Consider the following 19,117-nt stretch of genomic DNA (forward strand, 5'->3'; position numbering starts at 1 on the left):
CTTATTTTTAATTCAAAAAAAGTACAGTTAAACCCATATTAATATTATCACTGTTGTGAAGATGGTCGAGAGGCCGAGTCTGTTGCGGTAACCACACCAAGCTCTGATTTGTCCAAGCGCAAGGCTCTTTTTTTTAAAAGAGAATCTCGAAAGCTCATTGGTGGAGAGCTCATTCCAATTTCACCAACTGAAGACTGTTCTCTGATTGGACCGTGTTTCAGCTTCGTGGAGTTGTGTATAAATACCACTGGCTGTCTGGGCTACTCTTCATTTTTCAGATTATAGCGAAAAGCAGCAAGTCAACAATGAGCGGAAGAGGAAAGACCGGAGGAAAGGCGAGGGCGAAGGCCAAGACCCGCTCCTCCCGCGCCGGGCTCCAGTTCCCTGTTGGCCGTGTTCACAGGCTCCTTCGTAAAGGCAACTATGCGGAGCGTGTGGGTGCCGGCGCCCCGGTCTACCTGGCGGCTGTGTTGGAGTATCTGACCGCTGAGATTCTGGAGCTGGCCGGAAACGCGGCCCGGGACAACAAGAAGACCCGCATCATCCCACGTCACCTCCAGCTGGCCGTCCGCAACGACGAAGAGCTCAACAAGCTGCTGGGCGGAGTGACCATCGCTCAGGGCGGCGTGCTGCCCAATATCCAGGCGGTTCTGCTGCCCAAGAAGACCGACAAGGCCGCCAAGAAGTGATTCTACACAGCCTTCCATCCAACAACACAAAGGCTCTTTTAAGAGCCACACACTTCCCTGATGGAGCGATGTTCTTGTTAGATCGGCATAGTGAGACTATTACAGTAAATCATAAGCCAATTTTTTTTTACAGTTCTACAGAACCGTAGCAGTTAATGGTAGAAACACTAGAAAAGTGCTCAACAAATAAGCAAAATCCAGTGATTCAAGTAAATTAATAGCATGAACAAGGTATTTGTAATTAATAGCATGAACAAGGTTTTTGTACTGTCTCGCTGGGTTATTTTGCTCCCAACAACGTTTCTGTAAACAAAGTTTAATATACATTAGAAGCCACAACTAAATTTGGCAGCCACTTATGGATATCTACATTGTGTATTGCAATACACGTAGTTGTGAATTGTGACAGTAGTCCAGTAGATGGCACTGGAGGCTCGGTTACAGAGCCGTGGTCAACAGATGCACTGGAGAAGAAGAGTTAATTTTCTACAGGCGGTTGAAGAGCTGCACGAGAGTTGTATGCATATTTCGAGTAAAGCCGTTAATGAGATCCCTACGTCCTTGGTGAATCTGTTAATATAAACCACGACATAGTGTGTCAGAAGTGGTGCGGCAGTACGGGTGAGTGAGAGCAGAAAAAACGAGGGTCGGGGACAGGCGAAGCGTGTTAGCGTTAGCAGCAGCGAGGCGGCATGGATGACGCAGTGCCATCGGCATGGCAGCCTCCTTAGCCATCTCCAAGTGCTCCATCAAAGCCACCTTCAATATCCAACTACCTGAGGCATTCAACTTGTCAAGATCCCAAGAGGGGCAAAATAGATTAGAAGATTTCGACTGGTTGGCAACCTACACAAAAGCTCACATGCTAACCAGGTCATATCCATTCATTATCCAAACCACTTATCCTACTGTCAGGTAATATACGTATATGGCTGGCCCTGTGATGGCCTAGCGGCCTGTCCAGGGTGTCTTCCCGGCCCCACTTGCCGCCAAATGACTGCTGGGATAGGCTCCAGCGACCCCGAGAGTTGGATAAGCGGTTTGGATAATGGATAGATTATAAATTGTTGTAATTTATTTGGTACGCATCCGTTCAGACTCGGTGAAGGAGGCGGGGCTTTAGTTTGAATGTTCGTTGGGTTTTTCCAAGGGTTCTTCGCTCCAATTAAGATCTGTCAAAGTGCGCATGCCCGTAGTTGAGACCAATCAGCGCGTGACTTGACTTCGGCTCTGGCTATATAAACATGGGTTTACTCGCCTCTCGGTATATCTTCAGTCACTACGGCGAAGTGGGCTGTTAACGATGGCGAGAACGAAGCAGACAGCGCGTAAGTCCACTGGCGGCAAAGCCCCCAGGAAGCAGCTGGCCACAAAAGCGGCCCGGAAAAGCGCCCCGGCCACCGGCGGCGTGAAGAAGCCTCACCGATACAGACCCGGTACTGTGGCCCTTCGAGAGATCCGCCGCTACCAGAAATCTACAGAGCTGCTGATCCGTAAACTGCCCTTCCAGCGGCTGGTGAGGGAGATAGCCCAGGACTTTAAAACCGACCTGCGTTTCCAGAGCTCCGCTGTCATGGCTCTTCAGGAGGCCAGCGAGGCGTACTTGGTCGGTCTGTTCGAGGACACCAATCTGTGCGCCATCCACGCCAAAAGGGTCACCATCATGCCCAAGGACATCCAGCTGGCCCGCCGCATCCGCGGAGAGCGCGCTTAAGACTCCTTAACCCGACTGCCCTCAAAACGGCTCTTTTAAGAGCCACACACATGCCAATGAGGTTGTTTTCCTAGTTAACGTGTTATATTTGTCGGTTATGAATAGACGTATAGATTCCAAATTTGTTCTTATGTTGCCGTTACACTCTTCCATGTTTACTGCATAATACCCAATTCTAAAAAAAAAATGAACAAGCCGCTTACTGTGATCACAGTAAGCGGTGAGGGGAATCTTACATTTGATAAGGCTTCACTACACTTACAGGAATTAAAATAGATAATCATAGAATTTATTTCAACGTTTACTTGGGAATGGACAATGTACATTAAGCAACATTCGAAACATGTAAATGTACCCGAGTAGCTAAGTGGCTACTTTCCATTGGCAGTCCCTTTTGCCTGGTGTTTGTGGGCATCCTAGGATAATGGTACAAAAAGTAAATACAACATGGTTAATATAGAATACAAAGACAAACAAGGAAATACAGAATAAATGGATAAATACAGAATAAGCAAATAATGCAGGAAAAAACAATTATATATAAAAAAGCAGACATACAGCAAAGCTAATGTACAATAGTTAAACATGTTAAATGTGTATGCGAATAGCATCAATATTGACATTGTTGGTTCTTAATAAGCCATTTCTTAACAGTACACTTCAATTAATAATAGGATGGAGACTGTTGTACTCAGTTCTGCTGATGTGATGCTGTATAGGAGGCGGCCTGATTAACGCAGTTCTCGACTGAGAGGGATTATGCCGTCCCATCTAGCAGCACCTCTAGTGGCTCTGTGGTAGTGTGTAATGAAGCTGGACAGAGGAGGAGGAGCTAAACCATGCACGAGCTGGTAAACTAGGTGGACATTTTTGTTCCTCAAGATCCGAGTTAAGCAAAGAGGAAATTTGTATTCTTTCCCCTGATTCTAGTCGGCAATTCTATTTATACAGCCCGATATCACGCATTTGCGTCAAGGGGCTTTAGCACGGTTTCCTTTAAAAAATACTGGAATTAACTCAGTTTCATTGGGGAAGGTCGAACGACTTCCCACCACAAACGAAAACACAAAAAATATTGAGAAAACCATGTTTTTACGTTTTCTCAACTTCATTTATTGTTTATAATGTGTCGTTGTTTTGCATTTTAGGGACATTGTACATAAAATGAATGGTGGTTATTGATTCTCGCTATCTTTAAAAGTTAAACACTCGGCTATAACAATAACAGTTCCAGTGATCAAAAACATGACAAATACTTGACAAATGCGTTATTAAGTGAACCACATGGATGAAGGCGGGGCTACGCTGGGCTCAACAGAACGACCATTAGGCTTCTACTAGGTCCGCAGATTGGGTTGAAATAGGCGTATCGAGGTCTGCGTTAACGTTTTAGTTTCCGTTCTCTGAAGGGAAGCAACGCTACGCAGAGATGAGCGGTCGCGGTAAGGGAGGTAAAGGTCTCGGGAAAGGAGGCGCTAAGCGTCACCGCAAAGTCCTCCGGGACAACATCCAGGGAATCACCAAGCCCGCCATCCGCCGTCTGGCGCGGCGCGGCGGCGTCAAGCGTATCTCTGGTCTGATCTACGAGGAGACCCGCGGTGTCCTCAAGGTCTTCCTGGAGAACGTGATCCGCGATGCCGTCACCTACACCGAGCACGCCAAGAGGAAGACCGTCACCGCCATGGACGTAGTGTACGCGCTGAAGAGGCAGGGACGCACCCTGTACGGCTTCGGCGGTTAAACGCGTCAAGTAACATCACCCAAAGGCTCTTTTAAGAGCCACCCACTTCATCTAGAGAGGAACCTTTCCTGTTTTACAGAACTCGTTTCAATCTGCTCCAGGCCGAGACTATAAAAACGGCTCTAAACCCTTTCACCCAGCCCACCGCAACTAGCCTATGGGTACTCCGCCACCCCATCCTACGTACGAATATGCCTGCCCTAAATACCACCATGTAAGCCTAATGGATGATTCATTCTTGCATATATAGCACGTTTTCATAACAAAAGCCATTCATCATATAGACACTTCTATCTCCCAGACCCCCACATGCATGTGTTTGAGCACGCACCTCCTTGCCTTTTTTGGCTTCCATGGCCACACCTGTTGGCATTCTCGCAATCACCTTTGTTTCTATAATTTTCACGCAGCTTTGGTATGTGAGGCTTTTTTTAGGGCCTTGCTCACAAGTCATTGTGTCAGCGCAATGACCAAACGATATACCGTATGTGAGGATCTTGATCTTTGTCCGCTGATGAGAATAAAGGCCAGGAAACTAACAGCGAAGATGCATCAGAGGAGGACGTGTCAGAAGTCGAAGACAACAAAGAATATGATCCAGACCAAGAGACAACCGACGTGGAACACTCCGGTGATGAGGAAGAGGGGTAGTTACATTCTGGTCAAAGAATGGGAATTTGTCCCGGTCGTCATCCCCATCTAAGGGTAGAGGTCGGCTGTCTGCTGAAAATGTTATCAGGATGACCCCGTGGCCAATAAGATACGCCATGTCCCAGGTTGATGGCATACTATTGTAGTGGATTCGGGGGTCAACGCAACCACAGGAACTGCCGCGGCCGGGACGCGAACCCGTATCGCCCGCACCTCAGGAGGCATCGCTAACCGCTCGACTAAAGGTTCAGACCAGCGAACCAGCGTGTCTTCTTATCCATGCACATTACACTATTCTGCTTTGAACTGTTCCTGACAGTCAGTCAAAACTAGTGATAAACACCACCAACTTGGAGGGGAGACGCGTTTGCAAAGACAACTGCAAGGAGGTACACCGGAAAGAGGTCCAAGCATATGTGGGTCTCTCCATTTGGTCTGGTGTGTACAGATCCAGAAACTAATGTACCACCAGTTTATGGGATGTAGAGTCTTCTCGGGCAATTTTTCGTGCCACCACGCCACTCCACACATTTCGCACGTTGTCACGGGTGATTGGCTTCGACAACCGTGATACAAGATCAGGCCGCCGTCAATAAGACAAGCTGGCACTACCGAGGGCAGAGGTCGCTTTTCCTCTAAATTTGCCCTCGCCAGTGCACACACTTGTGCGTCCCACTGCCCGAAGAAAAAGAAGAACACGTGTGCTCATGATGACAACTCTGCACAAGGACGCCGCTGTGAGTACCAGGAAGGACAAGAAGTCCAACCATGTCCTGGATTGCAACAGGAACAAACGGGAGTGGACAACCTTGGTAAGGTATTGTATTGTTGGTATTTCTACTTGTCGACTCACACCACCCTCTGGAACACAAACTGGGCGTCGTCAGAACTCTGCAACACAGAGCTGACAATGTGCCCAGCAGCACTCAGGCCCAACGGGAAGAACACAAACACCTGAGGGGAGCTCTAAAAACCTGCGGCTACCCCAGCTGGACCTTTGTGAAAACTGCAACACGTTCCAGAAAGACCAACCGGGTGAGCGATGAGGAAAAGAGGAACAGAAGGAAGAGCACAGTCAGCCCGTGTGTTTCTGGGGCCTCAGAGAAACTCCGGAGAATTTTCAACAAACACCGCATCCCGGTATACTTCAAACCCAGCAACACACTCCGACAAAGACTGGTTCATCCCAAAGACCGTGTACCACACACCCATAAAAGCAATCTGGTGTATGCTGTACAATGCAATGAAGATTGCACTGACCTGTACATAGGAGAAACCAAACAACCACTACACAAACGGATGGCCCAACACAGAAGGCCAAACTCCTCAGGACAAGACTCAGCAGTCTATCTACACCTAAAGGAGAAGACACACTCCTTCCAGGACAGCAACGTACACATTATGGACAGGGAAGATAGATGGTTTGAAAGAGGGGTGAAGGAAGCCATCTATGTGAAACTGAAAAAACCATCCCTCAACAGAGGAGGAGGTCTGCGACACCACCTATCTCCCACTTATAATGCTGTCCTTTCATCTCTACCCAGGAGACTCAAGAAGCCTAGCCTCCAAGAACAACAGTCGGTCACTAACGGCTCCAATGACTCTCAGACTAGCTTGGTCTAGTCAGAAAGGCACGAGCTGAGGAAGCCTCTTGGATGAGAGGCCATCACGGATGTATACCAAGTCCAGTTGCACTTGATTCAACTCCTTTGGAGAACCACGACCTGGATGACCGAGAACATTCACAGACATTGGTACGATGAAATAAAATAATCTAATAAGAAAAAATAACGTTTATGAAGGAAACACGGTACCACCTTTTGAAATCAGCTCGATAAGACAATGTTAATCTTTATTAAACTAAATAAAAGGGGTATTTTCAATTCACAATCATTTTTAACAACCTCTGTAGTGTAGATGTTTTTCTCTCAAAACTATTGATAACATAAAAAGAGGAAAGAGATTACCAGGGAAATAATTTAGATAAAAATAAAATGGGATTGTGCAAGAAGCTTTTTACAACAGAAGCAAAATAATATGTAGGAAGAGGAAAAACAATAAATTAAGGTGCACAGATTAATAGTTGAGTAGCATTACCCGATAATTTTATATATTTCAAATATTGTTCAGGTCTTTGTTGCGTTTCTGTTTTTCAGCTTGACTAGAGAATTGCAATAGAAGTTAATATCAATTAGAAATAAAGTAAAGTTTGGTTTTCTATTAGTCCATTCCATTTTATGCATATGGAATTTTCAATATATATATATATATAAACAGTTGGATTAAAAAGCTAACATTTTTGTCCACCGAGTTATTTTCAAAATAAATTAAAATACCACTATACCATAAAGCATGATCATTTCACTTGTTTTCCTAGGTAGAAAGTTTTGCATATCAATCCCAAAATTTTGGAATACATTTATATTTGCAGAGTAAACAATTTAGTATGTTATGTATCATTAAATTTAAAAAAAAGTTACATCCACTTTCCCGTCTTACACAGCTGAGCCAAACGACGCCACAGATCACCGCCAGCAGGAGTGTGTTTGACCACATGAGCAAAACTCTATTTTAAAACTAAACGCTCAGCAAATCACCACAACTTTTATTAGTGTGGCTTTGTCAAACAGCTCAGTCGACTGATGAACGGCTAATGATTAAAAGTGGACGCCTTCAGGATGTTCTTGGAGACAAATCTTAGGACACGTTGCAGTTTCTGGCAGAGTATGGAGGAACTTTCAACTGTCTCGAAACAGAACAGAAACGTCTGCTCCGCTCAAACAGAGCTGATTATAAAGTGCCAAGGGTCTCCTACATGACTCATATTGATTTTAAGTGATATTTTGACTTGAGGAGGTGATTTTCGGTGTTTTGTCGGAGAGAGAAAACACAAGTGTGGCAGCTCTTCGGCTGCAGACGTGTCAGACTGGGGAGGTTGAGTCTCTCTGGTTCTCACAGTACGGATATGACCCAACCCACCGCGCCTGTTTGTTCATCAGTCTGCTGTCAGAGAGTTGTCAGTTTGCGCCTCCGAACAGACGAAGAAGACTAAATGGCAGAAGTCGCTCCCGCTCCAGCCGCCGCTCCGGCGAAAGTGGCCAAGAAGAAAGCCCCCCGACCCAAGAAGAGTGGCCCCAGCGTCGGGGAGCTCATCGTAAAAGCCGTGTCGGCCTCCAAGGAGAGGAGCGGCGTGTCTTTGGCCGCGCTTAAGAAGACTTTGGTCGCCGGCGGCTACGACGTGGAGAAGAACAAGGCCCGCGTCAAAGTGGCCGTCAAGACCCTGGTGACGAAGGGCGCCTTGGTCCAGGTCAAAGGTACCGGCGCCTCCGGCTCCTTCAAGATAAACAAGAAGGCTGAAGTGGCCAAGAAACCCGCCAAGAAGGCAGCTAAAGCCAAGAAACCCGCAGCCGCCAAGAAGACCGCTAAAGCCAAGAAACCCGCAGCCGCCAAGAAGGCAGCGGCTAAGAAGCCCGCAGCCAAGAAATCCCCGAAGAAGGCCAAGAAGCCTGCGGCAGCCAAGAAGCCCAAGAGCCCCAAGAAGGCCGCCAAGAGCCCGAAGAAGGCGGTGAAAAAGCCCGCTGCCCCCAAGAAGACTGCGGCTAAGAAGGTTGCTAAACCCAAGACGGCCAAGCCGAGGAGAGCTGCCGCAAAGAAGTAAACATTCAATCTCCTACACAACCCCCCCCACACACACAAAGGCTCTTTTAAGAGCCAACCACGACTTCAATGAAAGAGCGTCTCTCCAGAAGCACTTCGCTTTTTGTCGAAGGGTACCATCTTCTCAGTCCCTAGACCTCAGTACCCTCACTTGTATGACAGGGAGGAGCGCTTCAATGCGTATCGACCTTTCTCAAACTGCTTTCTGGATTGGTTCCTAAATATAAGACAGCTACGCGTTGTGTTTGATTTTAAAATCCACTTGTATCACAGGGACAGCGTTCCATCCATCCATATCAACTTAACTTGTAAACAATGCTTTCAAATTCATTTCATTGCCTTAATTTATACTTACTCTTGACGTTTTACTGAATAATATCAGTTCCTTAGTGGGTATTTCATCTCCCACAGAGATGTGCCTGATTAGTTTAAAACAGTTTTTAGAAATGTGTATAACTACAGGGTGTTACATCATAGTTATACATTAACATAGTGTTGGTAGTGTTTCACTATTGGTGAAGCGACTGCAGCAAACATGAACACATCTGGAAGTGTGGGTGTCCATTTTTATTGAAAACACCCACATTTCGATGAAAGTGGAAGAAATGGGAATCACTCCTGTTGAAATATCGTAACACGTGTTGGTTGCATATGTTAGACTTGCTTCCTGGTCAATAATACACGATATAAACACAGCTTATAGTTTCTCAGTTCTGCTCAACCAACTCGTTCGCGGTTCTCGCTCCCGGGGCTGTACTACACAGCGCATGCTCAGTCAGATGACACACATGGCCAATCTGACAAGAGGATCCACACAGTAAAATTTGCATGAAATATGTTTAAAATCTTCAGCAGCCAGTGGGCGTCACAATTCTTTAGGAGAGGAATCAGCTTGTCGCCATGCCTGAACCAGCAAAGTCTGCGCCCAAGAAGGGCTCCAAGAAAGCCGTGACCAAGGCAGCAGGCAAGGGAGGGAAGAAACGCCGAAAGGCCAGGAAGGAGAGCTACGCCATCTACGTGTACAAGGTCTTGAAGCAGGTCCACCCAGACACCGGCATTTCTTCCAAGGCCATGGGCATCATGAACTCCTTCGTTAACGACATCTTCGAGCGCATCGCCGGTGAGGCTTCTCGTCTGGCGCATTACAACAAGCGCTCCACCATCACCTCGAGGGAGATCCAGACCGCCGTCCGCCTGCTGCTCCCCGGGGAGCTGGCCAAGCACGCCGTGTCTGAGGGCACCAAGGCCGTCACCAAATATACCAGCTCAAAATAAGCTGTCTCCTCTGACCCAAACCAACGGCTCTTTTAAGAGCCAAACAACCTCATCGAGGAGCTGGTCCATTGATACTCTTTTATACTGCTCTCTAACATAACTAGTGACAAATTCACAATGAACTGATACGTCTTGAAAATGAACTTGGATACCAAGCTTCCCCCCCGTCCATGCGTCAGTCAACGCTCACAGTAATGAGAATAATTACTTGTTGGGCTCGGGTCCGGCGCTCAGAGATAATTGAATGAGATTTTTTTGTTTTACATTTTCTTTTTTCATTTAACATATTTGATGTTGATGTCACATAAAAATACAATGTCAAAATTGACCAGTTCTCTACGTGTTAGATTCCCAATGTGGATCAATATACATGTATTGTAGTTTGAGTTACATTTTATGCGTTTTGTGAAGACATCTAGTGTATTATGACGAAGCTGAGTTAATTTAGGATTGTGTTTGACACATGATTGTTACGTACTGTAATTCTAGATTCGATGAGTACAGGCGCAGCCCTCTACGGCTATCTAGCCTTAGCGTGACAATGGCATATCCATCTCTTCTATATTCTAAGTTTACCTCATGTAGGACGGTTTGGAGACAAAGCAAGATTGGCATGGCTTGGGCATGTGTGGAGGAGACTTTGGTCCTGTTTGAGATCCGCCATACACGACTAAAGTTATGATAGCTTGGTTTTTGAAAATTGATGTTTCAATGAAATACTAACACGCTCATTGATACAATGTAATAATTCAAGAATCTAATGAGAAAAAAAATCATCTAAACGTGTAGGAGGGAAACACGGTACCGCCTTTAGAATCAACTTTTTGGTTTGAATTTCGCTTGATTTCTAAATATTTTGAAAACAGAAAGCAGAAACCAATCTGCCACAAGCTTGAAAAGAAAATAATAGGTTAAATTAGATATCAAGACTTCTTTTTAAACCAGGAAAATTAAGTCGTTATTGATGTTATCTTTGTAGGGAAGACCGTCGAGGCCGAGTCCGTTGGTGTAACCACACCAGCTCTGATTGGTCCAAACGCAAGGCGCGCTTTTTCACAATCTCCAAAGCTCATTGGTGGGGAGCGCCTTCCAATTTCAACAGCTGAAGACCCTTCTCTGATTGGGCCGTGTTTTCGCTTTGTGTGCTCTGTGTATAAATACCACCGACTGCTTCAGCTTCAGCTTTATCTTTCAGCGCCCAGTTGAAACGAAGCAAATCAAACAATGAGCGGAAGAGGAAAGACCGGAGGAAAGGCGAGGGCGAAGGCCAAGACCCGCTCCTCCCGCGCCGGGCTCCAGTTCCCTGTCGGCCGTGTTCACAGGCTCCTCCGCAAAGGCAACTATGCGCAGCGTGTCGGCGCCGGCGCCCCGGTCTACCTGGCGGCTGTGTTGGAGTATCTGACCGCTGAGATTCTGGAGCTGGCCGGAAACGCGGCCCGGGACAACAAGAAGACCCGTATCATCCCCCGTCACCTCCAGCTGGCCGTCCGCAACGACGAGGAGCTCAACAAGCTGCTGGGCGGAGTGACCATCGCTCAGGGCGGCGTGCTGCCCAACATCCAGGCGGTTTTGCTGCCCAAGAAGACCGACAAGCCCGCCAAGAAGTGATTCTACATAGCCTTCCATCCAACAACACAAAGGCTCTTTTAAGAGCCACACACGTAGCAAATAAGAGCCGCGTTTCCTTATGTGAATTTTAGGAGTAGGTTCCCCTGAGTAATGCGGTTATTTTCGGTGCACTGGCTCGATTAGTTGGCGCTTGGCCGATGCGCTGCCTGCAGAATGTTGGGTTTATTCGTCGCATATCTTGGCATACAAGTAATGAACAGTACAAATATTTCTGACAGATTCGGGAAAGCGGAACCACAATTGTAATAAGTCATAGTTAAAATATCTTCATGCATGCTCAATAATTCAAGCAGGAAAAACCAAGGTTGAATCTTAATGACTTAAAATAAGTGACCAAACGTACTTGCAATAAACGCGTCCAGGTGAATTGATTCAACCTTATTTGACTCTGAAGTTGACATTTAGAAAGTTAGGAAATAAGGAATATACCGATGTATATCCTGACATCTTTACAATGTGTGGTTACTGAACAAGTGCTAGTGTGCAAATAGTATGTGAAGTGTCGATGGCAAAGTGGTAGCTTCAACGTTTCCGGCGACATGAAATTGAATATCTGCTCATGTCGGGTTTGGAAACTCGCGTATGTTGAACCAGCGGTCAGAGCAAAAGAGCAGAGGCTTTGGGTTGTTAAACTGGGTACACAGGCGCCTCAACACCTGAACTAAGCAAATATAAAATTGTATTCTTTCCCTCATCTAGCACGGTTTTCTTTAAAGATACAGGAATTAACTTAGTTTTCACTAGGGAAGGTTGAAAAGTTTCCCGCCACAAAAAAAAGCAAACGCAAGGCATTGAGAAAACAATGCTTTTGCGTTTTCTCAATTATAAAGTTGAGAATACATTATAAACATTGTTGTTTTACTTTTTAGGGACATAGTATATGAAATGAATGATGGTTATTGATTTTCGCCATCTTTAAAAGTTAAAATCTTGCTTATGACAAAAACAGTTCCAGTTTTCAAAAACATGACAAATACTTGACAAATGTGTTAAGTGAACCACATGGATGAAGGCGGGGCTACGCTGGGCTCAACAGAGCGACTATTAGGCTTCTATTAGGTCCGCAGATTAGGTTGAAATAGGCGTATCGAGGCCTGCTTTGGCGTTTAAGTTTTCGTTTTCCAAGGGGAAGCAGCGCTACGCAGAGATGAGCGGCCGCGGTAAGGGAGGTAAAGGTCTCGGGAAAGGAGGCGCTAAGCGTCACCGCAAAGTCCTCCGGGACAACATCCAGGGAATCACCAAGCCCGCCATCCGCCGTCTGGCGCGGCGCGGCGGCGTCAAGCGTATCTCCGGTCTGATCTACGAGGAGACCCGCGGTGTCCTCAAGGTCTTCCTGGAGAACGTGATCCGCGATGCCGTCACCTACACCGAGCACGCCAAGAGGAAGACCGTCACCGCCATGGACGTGGTGTACGCGCTGAAGAGACAGGGACGCACCCTGTACGGTTTCGGCGGTTAAACGCGTCAAGTAACGTCACCCAAAGGCTCTTTTAAGAGCCACCCACTCCATCTAGAGAGGAGCGTTTCCTGTTTTACGAACTCATTTTGTTTTCTAGCTTGCAAATCTCGGAGTTGGACGAGGAAGTGGCCCTGGACTTCTTTTTTTACCCAGACCAGCCCCGCCCCGTACATGCAAACACACCAGCCCTCTATACCACCAAATACACAAAAAGTAGGGGAACGTGTTTGGTAGATTATTTCTTTGTTGTAACAATGCCTCTTGGCAATAAATCTTATACCGTTGGAAAGCTTGTTTATTTCCCTTTTAAATGGCGCCACGTGTGTAAGGAACATGCATTTGTGGGATGAGCAGCAGAGCTGAGTATTTGGGTTGCGCCCATGAAAAATTGGCCAAATCTCAGCCAATGCCAAACAGCTTATTTTGCTGTTGCTATTGACTCTTGTTTTGAGCTTCTGGTACCCCAGGTGCTGACAATCGGGTGCCTGATATAAGATTTATTGCCAAGAAGCATTGTTACAACAAATACATAATCTACCAAACACACATTTCCTTCCTTTTTGTGCTAAATTTATAAGCATAATGGATGGATGCTATATAACTTGCTTTCCTGCTTTCACAGGCATTTGGCTGTTGTGGTCTGTTAACCCCCTGTATGTACTGCTGGTCTTGTCATAGTGGGAGTTCTCTGCCGCACTTTAAATGCCAGTCTCATTGTCCAAATCTGGATTCAATATTCTGTAAATTTGTGTTACCCTCTATCTGCTCAGTGTGATGAGCATGTACCTTCCCTAATCCCGAGTGGTGCACTCCAACAGATGCCTCTAGGTCTCACAAAGATCACCACCCCATCCTGCTCAATGACCACACCAGGACCCCTCCACTCAGCCCGGTCCATTCGCTTGTCGTATACTTTGTGCCCGGTCTCATACCTTCCATCAGTGGGCCGGAGTTGTTTACGCAGGAGACGGGAGCTCAGCGAGATTTCTGAGATAGATCTCAGTACACCCAAGGATGTCGGTTTCCCATCCTCTGTGGAGCCGGAACAAGTGCAGCCCCCTAACGTCAGTGTCTCCGACTCTCCAACAACCCCTGTAGATGACGCTGAGAATGACCCACCTAAGCTGGAGAGTGAGACCCCACCTGTGTTACAGGAAACACCACCCCTGAGGTGCTCTACCAGAGAGAGATGCCCACCTGACCACTATAGGCCCTAACATTTGGGGTCAAGATGATGAGTACTACTAAAAAATAATAAATAAATAAATTAAAATAAAATAAAATACAGTAGGCTAATAGGCTCTACAAAAGAAATTATTATTCAATTAATTTCGGTTGCTTTTATTTAAAGGGAAAATAAACGTTTAGTTGTCAAAAAAGCCTTTTGAAAAAAAATGTTTGGCAAATATTGTCTGTGTAAAGATTTCTCTTATTTTCTCTTTCAGTAAGTGTTGGCTGCAGACCTGAGAAGGGGGGGTGTACTATATCTTGAGACTTTGTAGTATTACTTACCTTGAGGGAGCTCCAGGTGTTTTACCTGTCCAGGTAGTCTATACAAAGAATAAGGAGATGGGTGTGTCTGTTCTCCCTCATTTTGTTTGCTGAAGCTGTAAAAGTCAAGTAAAGTTAAAGAAAAACTACTTCTGGAGTCCTGATGTTTTTTGGGTTTTTTTTTTGTTTTTTTGGATACACTGTTATAGTGTGGATGGGAGAAGAAATTGGGTGGGGGTAATCCTGAAGGAAGAGTATATCTCAAGAGTGTGTTGGAGGTGAAGAGAATATCAGACAGAGTAAGAAGAATCCCCCCCTCTTTTTCTCCCCAATTGTACTGGCCCAATTAACCTAGTCTTCATGTCGGGCTTCCCACCTGCAGACACGTTCAATTGTGTCTGTAGGGACGCCCGACCAAGCCGGAGGTAACACGGGGATTCGAACCGCCGACCCCCGTGTTGGTAGGCAACGGAATAGACCGCTACGCTACCCGGGCACCTGTAAGAAGAATTCTGGGGTGAGTTGCATGACTTGGTGGAGAGTGTACCCAAGGAGGAGAGAGTGGTAATTGGAGTGGACTTCAGATGGGTATGTTGGTGATGGGTAGGTACGGTGTCACGGAGAGGAGCGTGGAAGGACAGACGGTGGTGGATTTTGAAGGAAGGAAGTGGCTGTGGTGATATTTCAAAAAGAGGGAGGAATCAGTGTGCTGTATAAGCGTGGAGGAACGCGCGCACCGGTGGCGGACTATATCTTATGTAGGGGGTGCTATCTGGACCCACCCCAACTTCTATGGCTCACGTGCACTCTCGGCAACCATTTGTCGTGCCGTTACTATAGCCCCATGTCGCTGACTGGCTGCCACTCGCCTAACAGCTCTAGACCAGTGGTTCTCCACCTTTTTGGGGTCCTGGACCCCCTGTGTATTTTTGATCTACCCTGAGGACCCCTCCACCTGATCTTGGGGGAGGGGGCTTGCAATTTGATAGAAACAGTAGAAACTGCATTTTAAATTGCATTATAGCATTTATTCACTCTTTGGGGCAAAAATAAGAGCTTTCAGTTGTAACTTAGATTTAGTTAACAAAACAGAATTCTTATGCAGTAACTTTCAGATATATGTAACAACAAAATTTTTATGCAGTAACTTTTAACAATGCAAACGGGAGCGAGATCTCTTATTAAAATACAATACATTACACTTGTGAAACATGTAATTAGAGAAAAAAGTCCTGTTACCCTTCATAGTTTAGGTAGATAAAGGTCTCAGTCACATTTGAGTAAAATAATCCTATTTCTATAAATGTCGTAAGATCTTTTTTTAAAGATATTTTATTTTCACGGACCCCTTGCAATTACACCACGGACCACTAGGGGTCCGCGGACCCCCGGTTGAGAAACACTGCTCTAGACAACACACCGGCCACGAATTTTCTTCTTCGCCCCGAATACCATCTCCCTCACCTCCTATTTGTCCCATCAGCTCCCCCTACAGCCCAACTCATGTCTGTGAGTCCTGAGAGCACTGCCACCGCTTCAGTCATTATCAGCAGTACACAATGTAATGTCCATGTTTTGTAACATGTTTAGTCATGTTTCTGGCGTTAGTTCTAATGTTTGTTCTGGTCACAAGGGGGCGCGCTAGGTTAAGTGTTGTATATGTGAGACGCTCTTGGTTCACGTTAAGCCCGGAAGTAGCGGAGCTAGAAACCAGGGTTAGCAGCCATGGCCAGCAGATGTACCGTTGTCGTTACGCGAAAGTTTCCCTGAAGATTCCGAAACGCAGCTTCATGGTATTTGCGTTTTTATTTCAAAACGTTACAGACGACAGAAACCCTATTACAACACAGTATGTACAAATTACTCAAACCTAGCTGGGCCCACTGTCCAGTCTCCCCCTACAGTTAACAGAGGCGTCATTTGTCGTACTCTGAATATCATTCGACCGGCCAGGCTCCCTGTTCAAACGCCTGCCCAGTTTGCCCTACTGAACGTCAGACATTTACCTGATGAGTCATTTATTTGTCGAGACATTATTTCCCCAAATAATCTGGACTTTTTTTTTAATCACAGAACACACATCACGTGGCTTACTACTAGTGATTTTATTCCATAAATAGAAGCCATGCCTTCCAGTGATGACCAGCCCGTGGGCTCTTGCTCTGTGGTGGAGCTGCTTCTTGTTAGTATAGTAGCTACTATCCCTCCCAGATAGCATCCGGATGTGGGCCACTTCAGGCAATGATGCGCCACTGATGGTCTTCTTCTGGCCCTGACAAAATGGATGTGAGCTTGAAGTGGCCCACATGTATAATAGCAAATATGGCCCAAATATGCTGAATCAAATGTGGGCCTTTTTTTTGGCAACGATGCGGCGCTCTCGGCAACATGTAATCTGGATGCGACCCTGAAGTAGCCCGTGTGGTAAATGGTGAATAGGGCCCAAATATCACAAAACAAATATGGGCCACCTTTGGCAAATATGTGGCACGTGCGGCATTGCTGTGGCTTAGTTCTGGTCCAGATCTGGCAAACGGGCAGACCGCCCAAGTGCCATCACTCTATACGGTATGTGGGCTGGATGAAGTGTTGGGTGTGGGACGGGTCCGAGCCCCGGCAGTTTTGCGATCTGGGTTGCCTGTTCCCCGCCATGGAGGCTGCATCAATTTGTGTGACAATGTTGTTTTCTCAATATTTTGGTCATGCTGTTTTCACGATGGCAAGAGTGTGCCTCTGCTGGTCATAATGTTGATTGCTCCCTGTCATCCAGCTGTTTTCTATGACAGTGGAAGGAGTGCACCTGTCTACTTCCTGCAGGAAAACAAAAGCACCAGTAAACAGCCATTTCACCACCGTTGGTGTATATCCAGGATTATGCTCAAGCAGAAAATTAACCTCAACCTCAGTTTTCAGACCAAACAATTGCTTCAAACGTTCTGTTCAAGCCGTGCCACGATCCAACTCCGTAAATGAGAATGAATACATCTACGTAAATACACAAATCAACACGTACATATGTGCTGATTGTATTGAATGTATTACATCCCAAAAGCAAATGAATAGAAAAACAGGGCATCAAAAAACAAAATTTTATTGAAAATTTGACACAACCACATCCCACAATTTTCTCGATATTACAAGAAACCTAAAATGAGGACTTACATTTCATCTCTTTTGCTGAATGAACAATGGAGGCAACAAAGTGAACAGCTTATTGGTATTCTCAGTAGGATAATAGCGCCACAGCACCCTTGATGGTTGTATTTTTTTTGGCACACTGCTAAAAACGATGGCATACCTGAGGTCTGTGTTTCTTTTTATAAGTACTGTTGACTGGATCAGATTGTACTGACTGGTAGGAGGATAAATCAAACGTTGATGCACCATGGGGTGGAAGCTCCAACCTGTAGCGATGACACCTGGGGTAAAGAAACAAAACAAACAAAGACTGTTTTTAGCTGAGCATGAGAGAAACATATTATCATTCACAATACTGTGAGCAGGCTGTGTCCAAATGGCTTGCACAGAGGACTGTGAAAACGTTGAACTCCTTAAAGGTTTTGTCCCCCCCCCCTTTTCTCCCCAATTGCACTTGGCCAATTACCCCACTCTTCCGGGCCGTCCCAGTCGCTGCTCCACCCCCTCTGCCAATCCGAACAGGGCTGCAAACTACCACATGTCTCCTCCGACACATGTGGAGTCGCCAGCCGCTTCTTTTCACCTGACAGTGAGGAGTTTCGCCAGGGGGACGTAGCGCATGGGAGGATCACACTATTCCCCCCAGTTCCCCCTCTCCCCCGAACAGGCGCCCCGACCAACCAGAGGAGACGCTAGTGCAGCGATCAGGACACATACCCACATCCGGCTTCCAACCCACAGACACGGCCAATTTCTTTAGGGATGCCCGACCAAGCCAGACGTAACACGGGGATGCGAACCAGCGATCCCCGTGCTGGTAGGCAACGGAATAGACACCACCCAGACGCCCCCAGGTTTTGTCTTTTTTTGTTGTATTCGGACATGTAAGGTCCACATGACAGCCTACTCGTAGATAAAGTTCACCCAATTTATCAGATAAGGCTGGAAAATCTCACTTGACTTCATTGATGCATTGAATTAAACAGCAATTCATTTTCTTGTGTTGAACCAGCTCCCCTGCATTTATCTTCTAATCAAAAGGCTAAGGCCAGAAGTAGGTGCTGCACCTGACTGAAATTTAAATGGTAATACGATACCCTTCCTACCGTCTGAGTGAATTGGTCCTGACAGGCCATGCGGATCTTCTCCGCTGTGGCCGGAGAGTTCAGACAGAAGCTGTCTCCCAGTTCTCTCTCTCTGCGGGCAGCGGCGATGGCTGACTTTATGGCAAAAAAGATGGTGCCACCAAAGAAAACGGGAGGCTCCCCTACACCCTAAAATAACAAGGAGAATGACTTTGATGTTGCTTTAACAGAGTGGTAGGCAACATGAGAACCAATAGTTATGAATATAAAAGTACTGAAGGGATTCAAAGTCAGGCTGGTGGAAGCATGAGTACATCCAGAAACAAGGACTCTCCACCACAACACCAACTCCTGATACATTAATACTAGGAATGTTGTTGTAGTTGAAGGTTTTCCTGGTGGTATTTTGTATTTATGTAACATAGAGGGTGTTAACTCAACATTGTCAATACATGTGTGTTTGTTTTTTCATTAAGCTCAAAGATTATATTATTCTCCCAAAACTGATGTTTGGCAATTAGGTTAATAATGTGCCTCACATGGTGATTGCTAATGAGGAACAATGTCAAAGAGTCGATATAACCATAC

General features: G+C 46.0%; 5 protein-coding genes and 1 pseudogene across 5 annotated transcripts in view; 5 read left to right on the forward strand and 1 right to left on the reverse strand.

The window, feature by feature from the left end:
- The first annotated feature begins 262 nt into the window (after nucleotides 1–262).
- On the forward strand, nucleotides 263–11,340 carry LOC130131632 (histone H2AX-like; annotated as a pseudogene).
- On the forward strand, nucleotides 1,739–4,357 carry LOC130131633 (histone H3-like). The gene is made up of 2 exons (XM_056301398.1): nucleotides 1,739–2,343; nucleotides 3,833–4,357. Exons 1-2 carry the CDS (start codon nucleotides 1,993–1,995, stop codon nucleotides 4,142–4,144), a joined length of 663 nt encoding a protein of 220 aa, XP_056157373.1. The 5' UTR covers nucleotides 1,739–1,992; the 3' UTR covers nucleotides 4,145–4,357.
- LOC130131626 (histone H1-like) lies at nucleotides 7,815–8,612 on the forward strand. The gene has a single exon (XM_056301392.1). The coding sequence runs from the start codon at nucleotides 7,848–7,850 to the stop codon at nucleotides 8,451–8,453; it is 606 nt and encodes a 201-aa protein (XP_056157367.1). The 5' UTR covers nucleotides 7,815–7,847; the 3' UTR covers nucleotides 8,454–8,612.
- LOC130131628 (histone H2B) lies at nucleotides 9,305–9,774 on the forward strand. The gene has a single exon (XM_056301394.1). It carries the CDS (start codon nucleotides 9,353–9,355, stop codon nucleotides 9,725–9,727), a length of 375 nt encoding a protein of 124 aa, XP_056157369.1. The 5' UTR covers nucleotides 9,305–9,352; the 3' UTR covers nucleotides 9,728–9,774.
- Nucleotides 11,341–12,287: 947 nt separating the features above from the next.
- LOC130131631 (histone H4) lies at nucleotides 12,288–13,456 on the forward strand. Its single transcript, XM_056301397.1, has one exon. It carries the CDS (start codon nucleotides 12,504–12,506, stop codon nucleotides 12,813–12,815), a length of 312 nt encoding a protein of 103 aa, XP_056157372.1. The 5' UTR covers nucleotides 12,288–12,503; the 3' UTR covers nucleotides 12,816–13,456.
- Nucleotides 13,457–17,006: 3,550 nt separating this feature from the next.
- aox5 (aldehyde oxidase 5) overlaps nucleotides 17,007–19,117 on the reverse strand; it is a 42,511-nt gene continuing 40,400 nt past the window's right edge. Inside the window, exons 34-35 of the mRNA XM_056301577.1 lie at nucleotides 18,551–18,718; nucleotides 17,007–17,117 (exon numbers count right to left, since the gene is read on the reverse strand). Coding sequence (XP_056157552.1) covers nucleotides 17,007–17,117; nucleotides 18,551–18,718 — 279 coding nt within the window. The remainder of the gene's footprint in view (nucleotides 17,118–18,550; nucleotides 18,719–19,117) is intronic.

Source organism: Lampris incognitus, chromosome 21, assembly GCF_029633865.1.
Source record: "Lampris incognitus isolate fLamInc1 chromosome 21, fLamInc1.hap2, whole genome shotgun sequence".
Lineage (NCBI taxonomy): Eukaryota > Metazoa > Chordata > Actinopteri > Lampriformes > Lampridae > Lampris > Lampris incognitus.

Coding starts and splice junctions, on each gene's coding strand:
- LOC130131633 (XM_056301398.1), top strand. CDS start 1,993: ATGGCGAGAACGAAGCAGACAGCGCGTAAGTCCACTGGCGGCAAAGCC. Junction 2,344..3,832: donor GCGCCATCCACGCCAAAAGG/GTCACCATCATG, acceptor CGCTACGCAGAG/ATGAGCGGTCGCGGTAAGGG.
- LOC130131626 (XM_056301392.1), top strand. CDS start 7,848: ATGGCAGAAGTCGCTCCCGCTCCAGCCGCCGCTCCGGCGAAAGTGGCC.
- LOC130131628 (XM_056301394.1), top strand. CDS start 9,353: ATGCCTGAACCAGCAAAGTCTGCGCCCAAGAAGGGCTCCAAGAAAGCC.
- LOC130131631 (XM_056301397.1), top strand. CDS start 12,504: ATGAGCGGCCGCGGTAAGGGAGGTAAAGGTCTCGGGAAAGGAGGCGCT.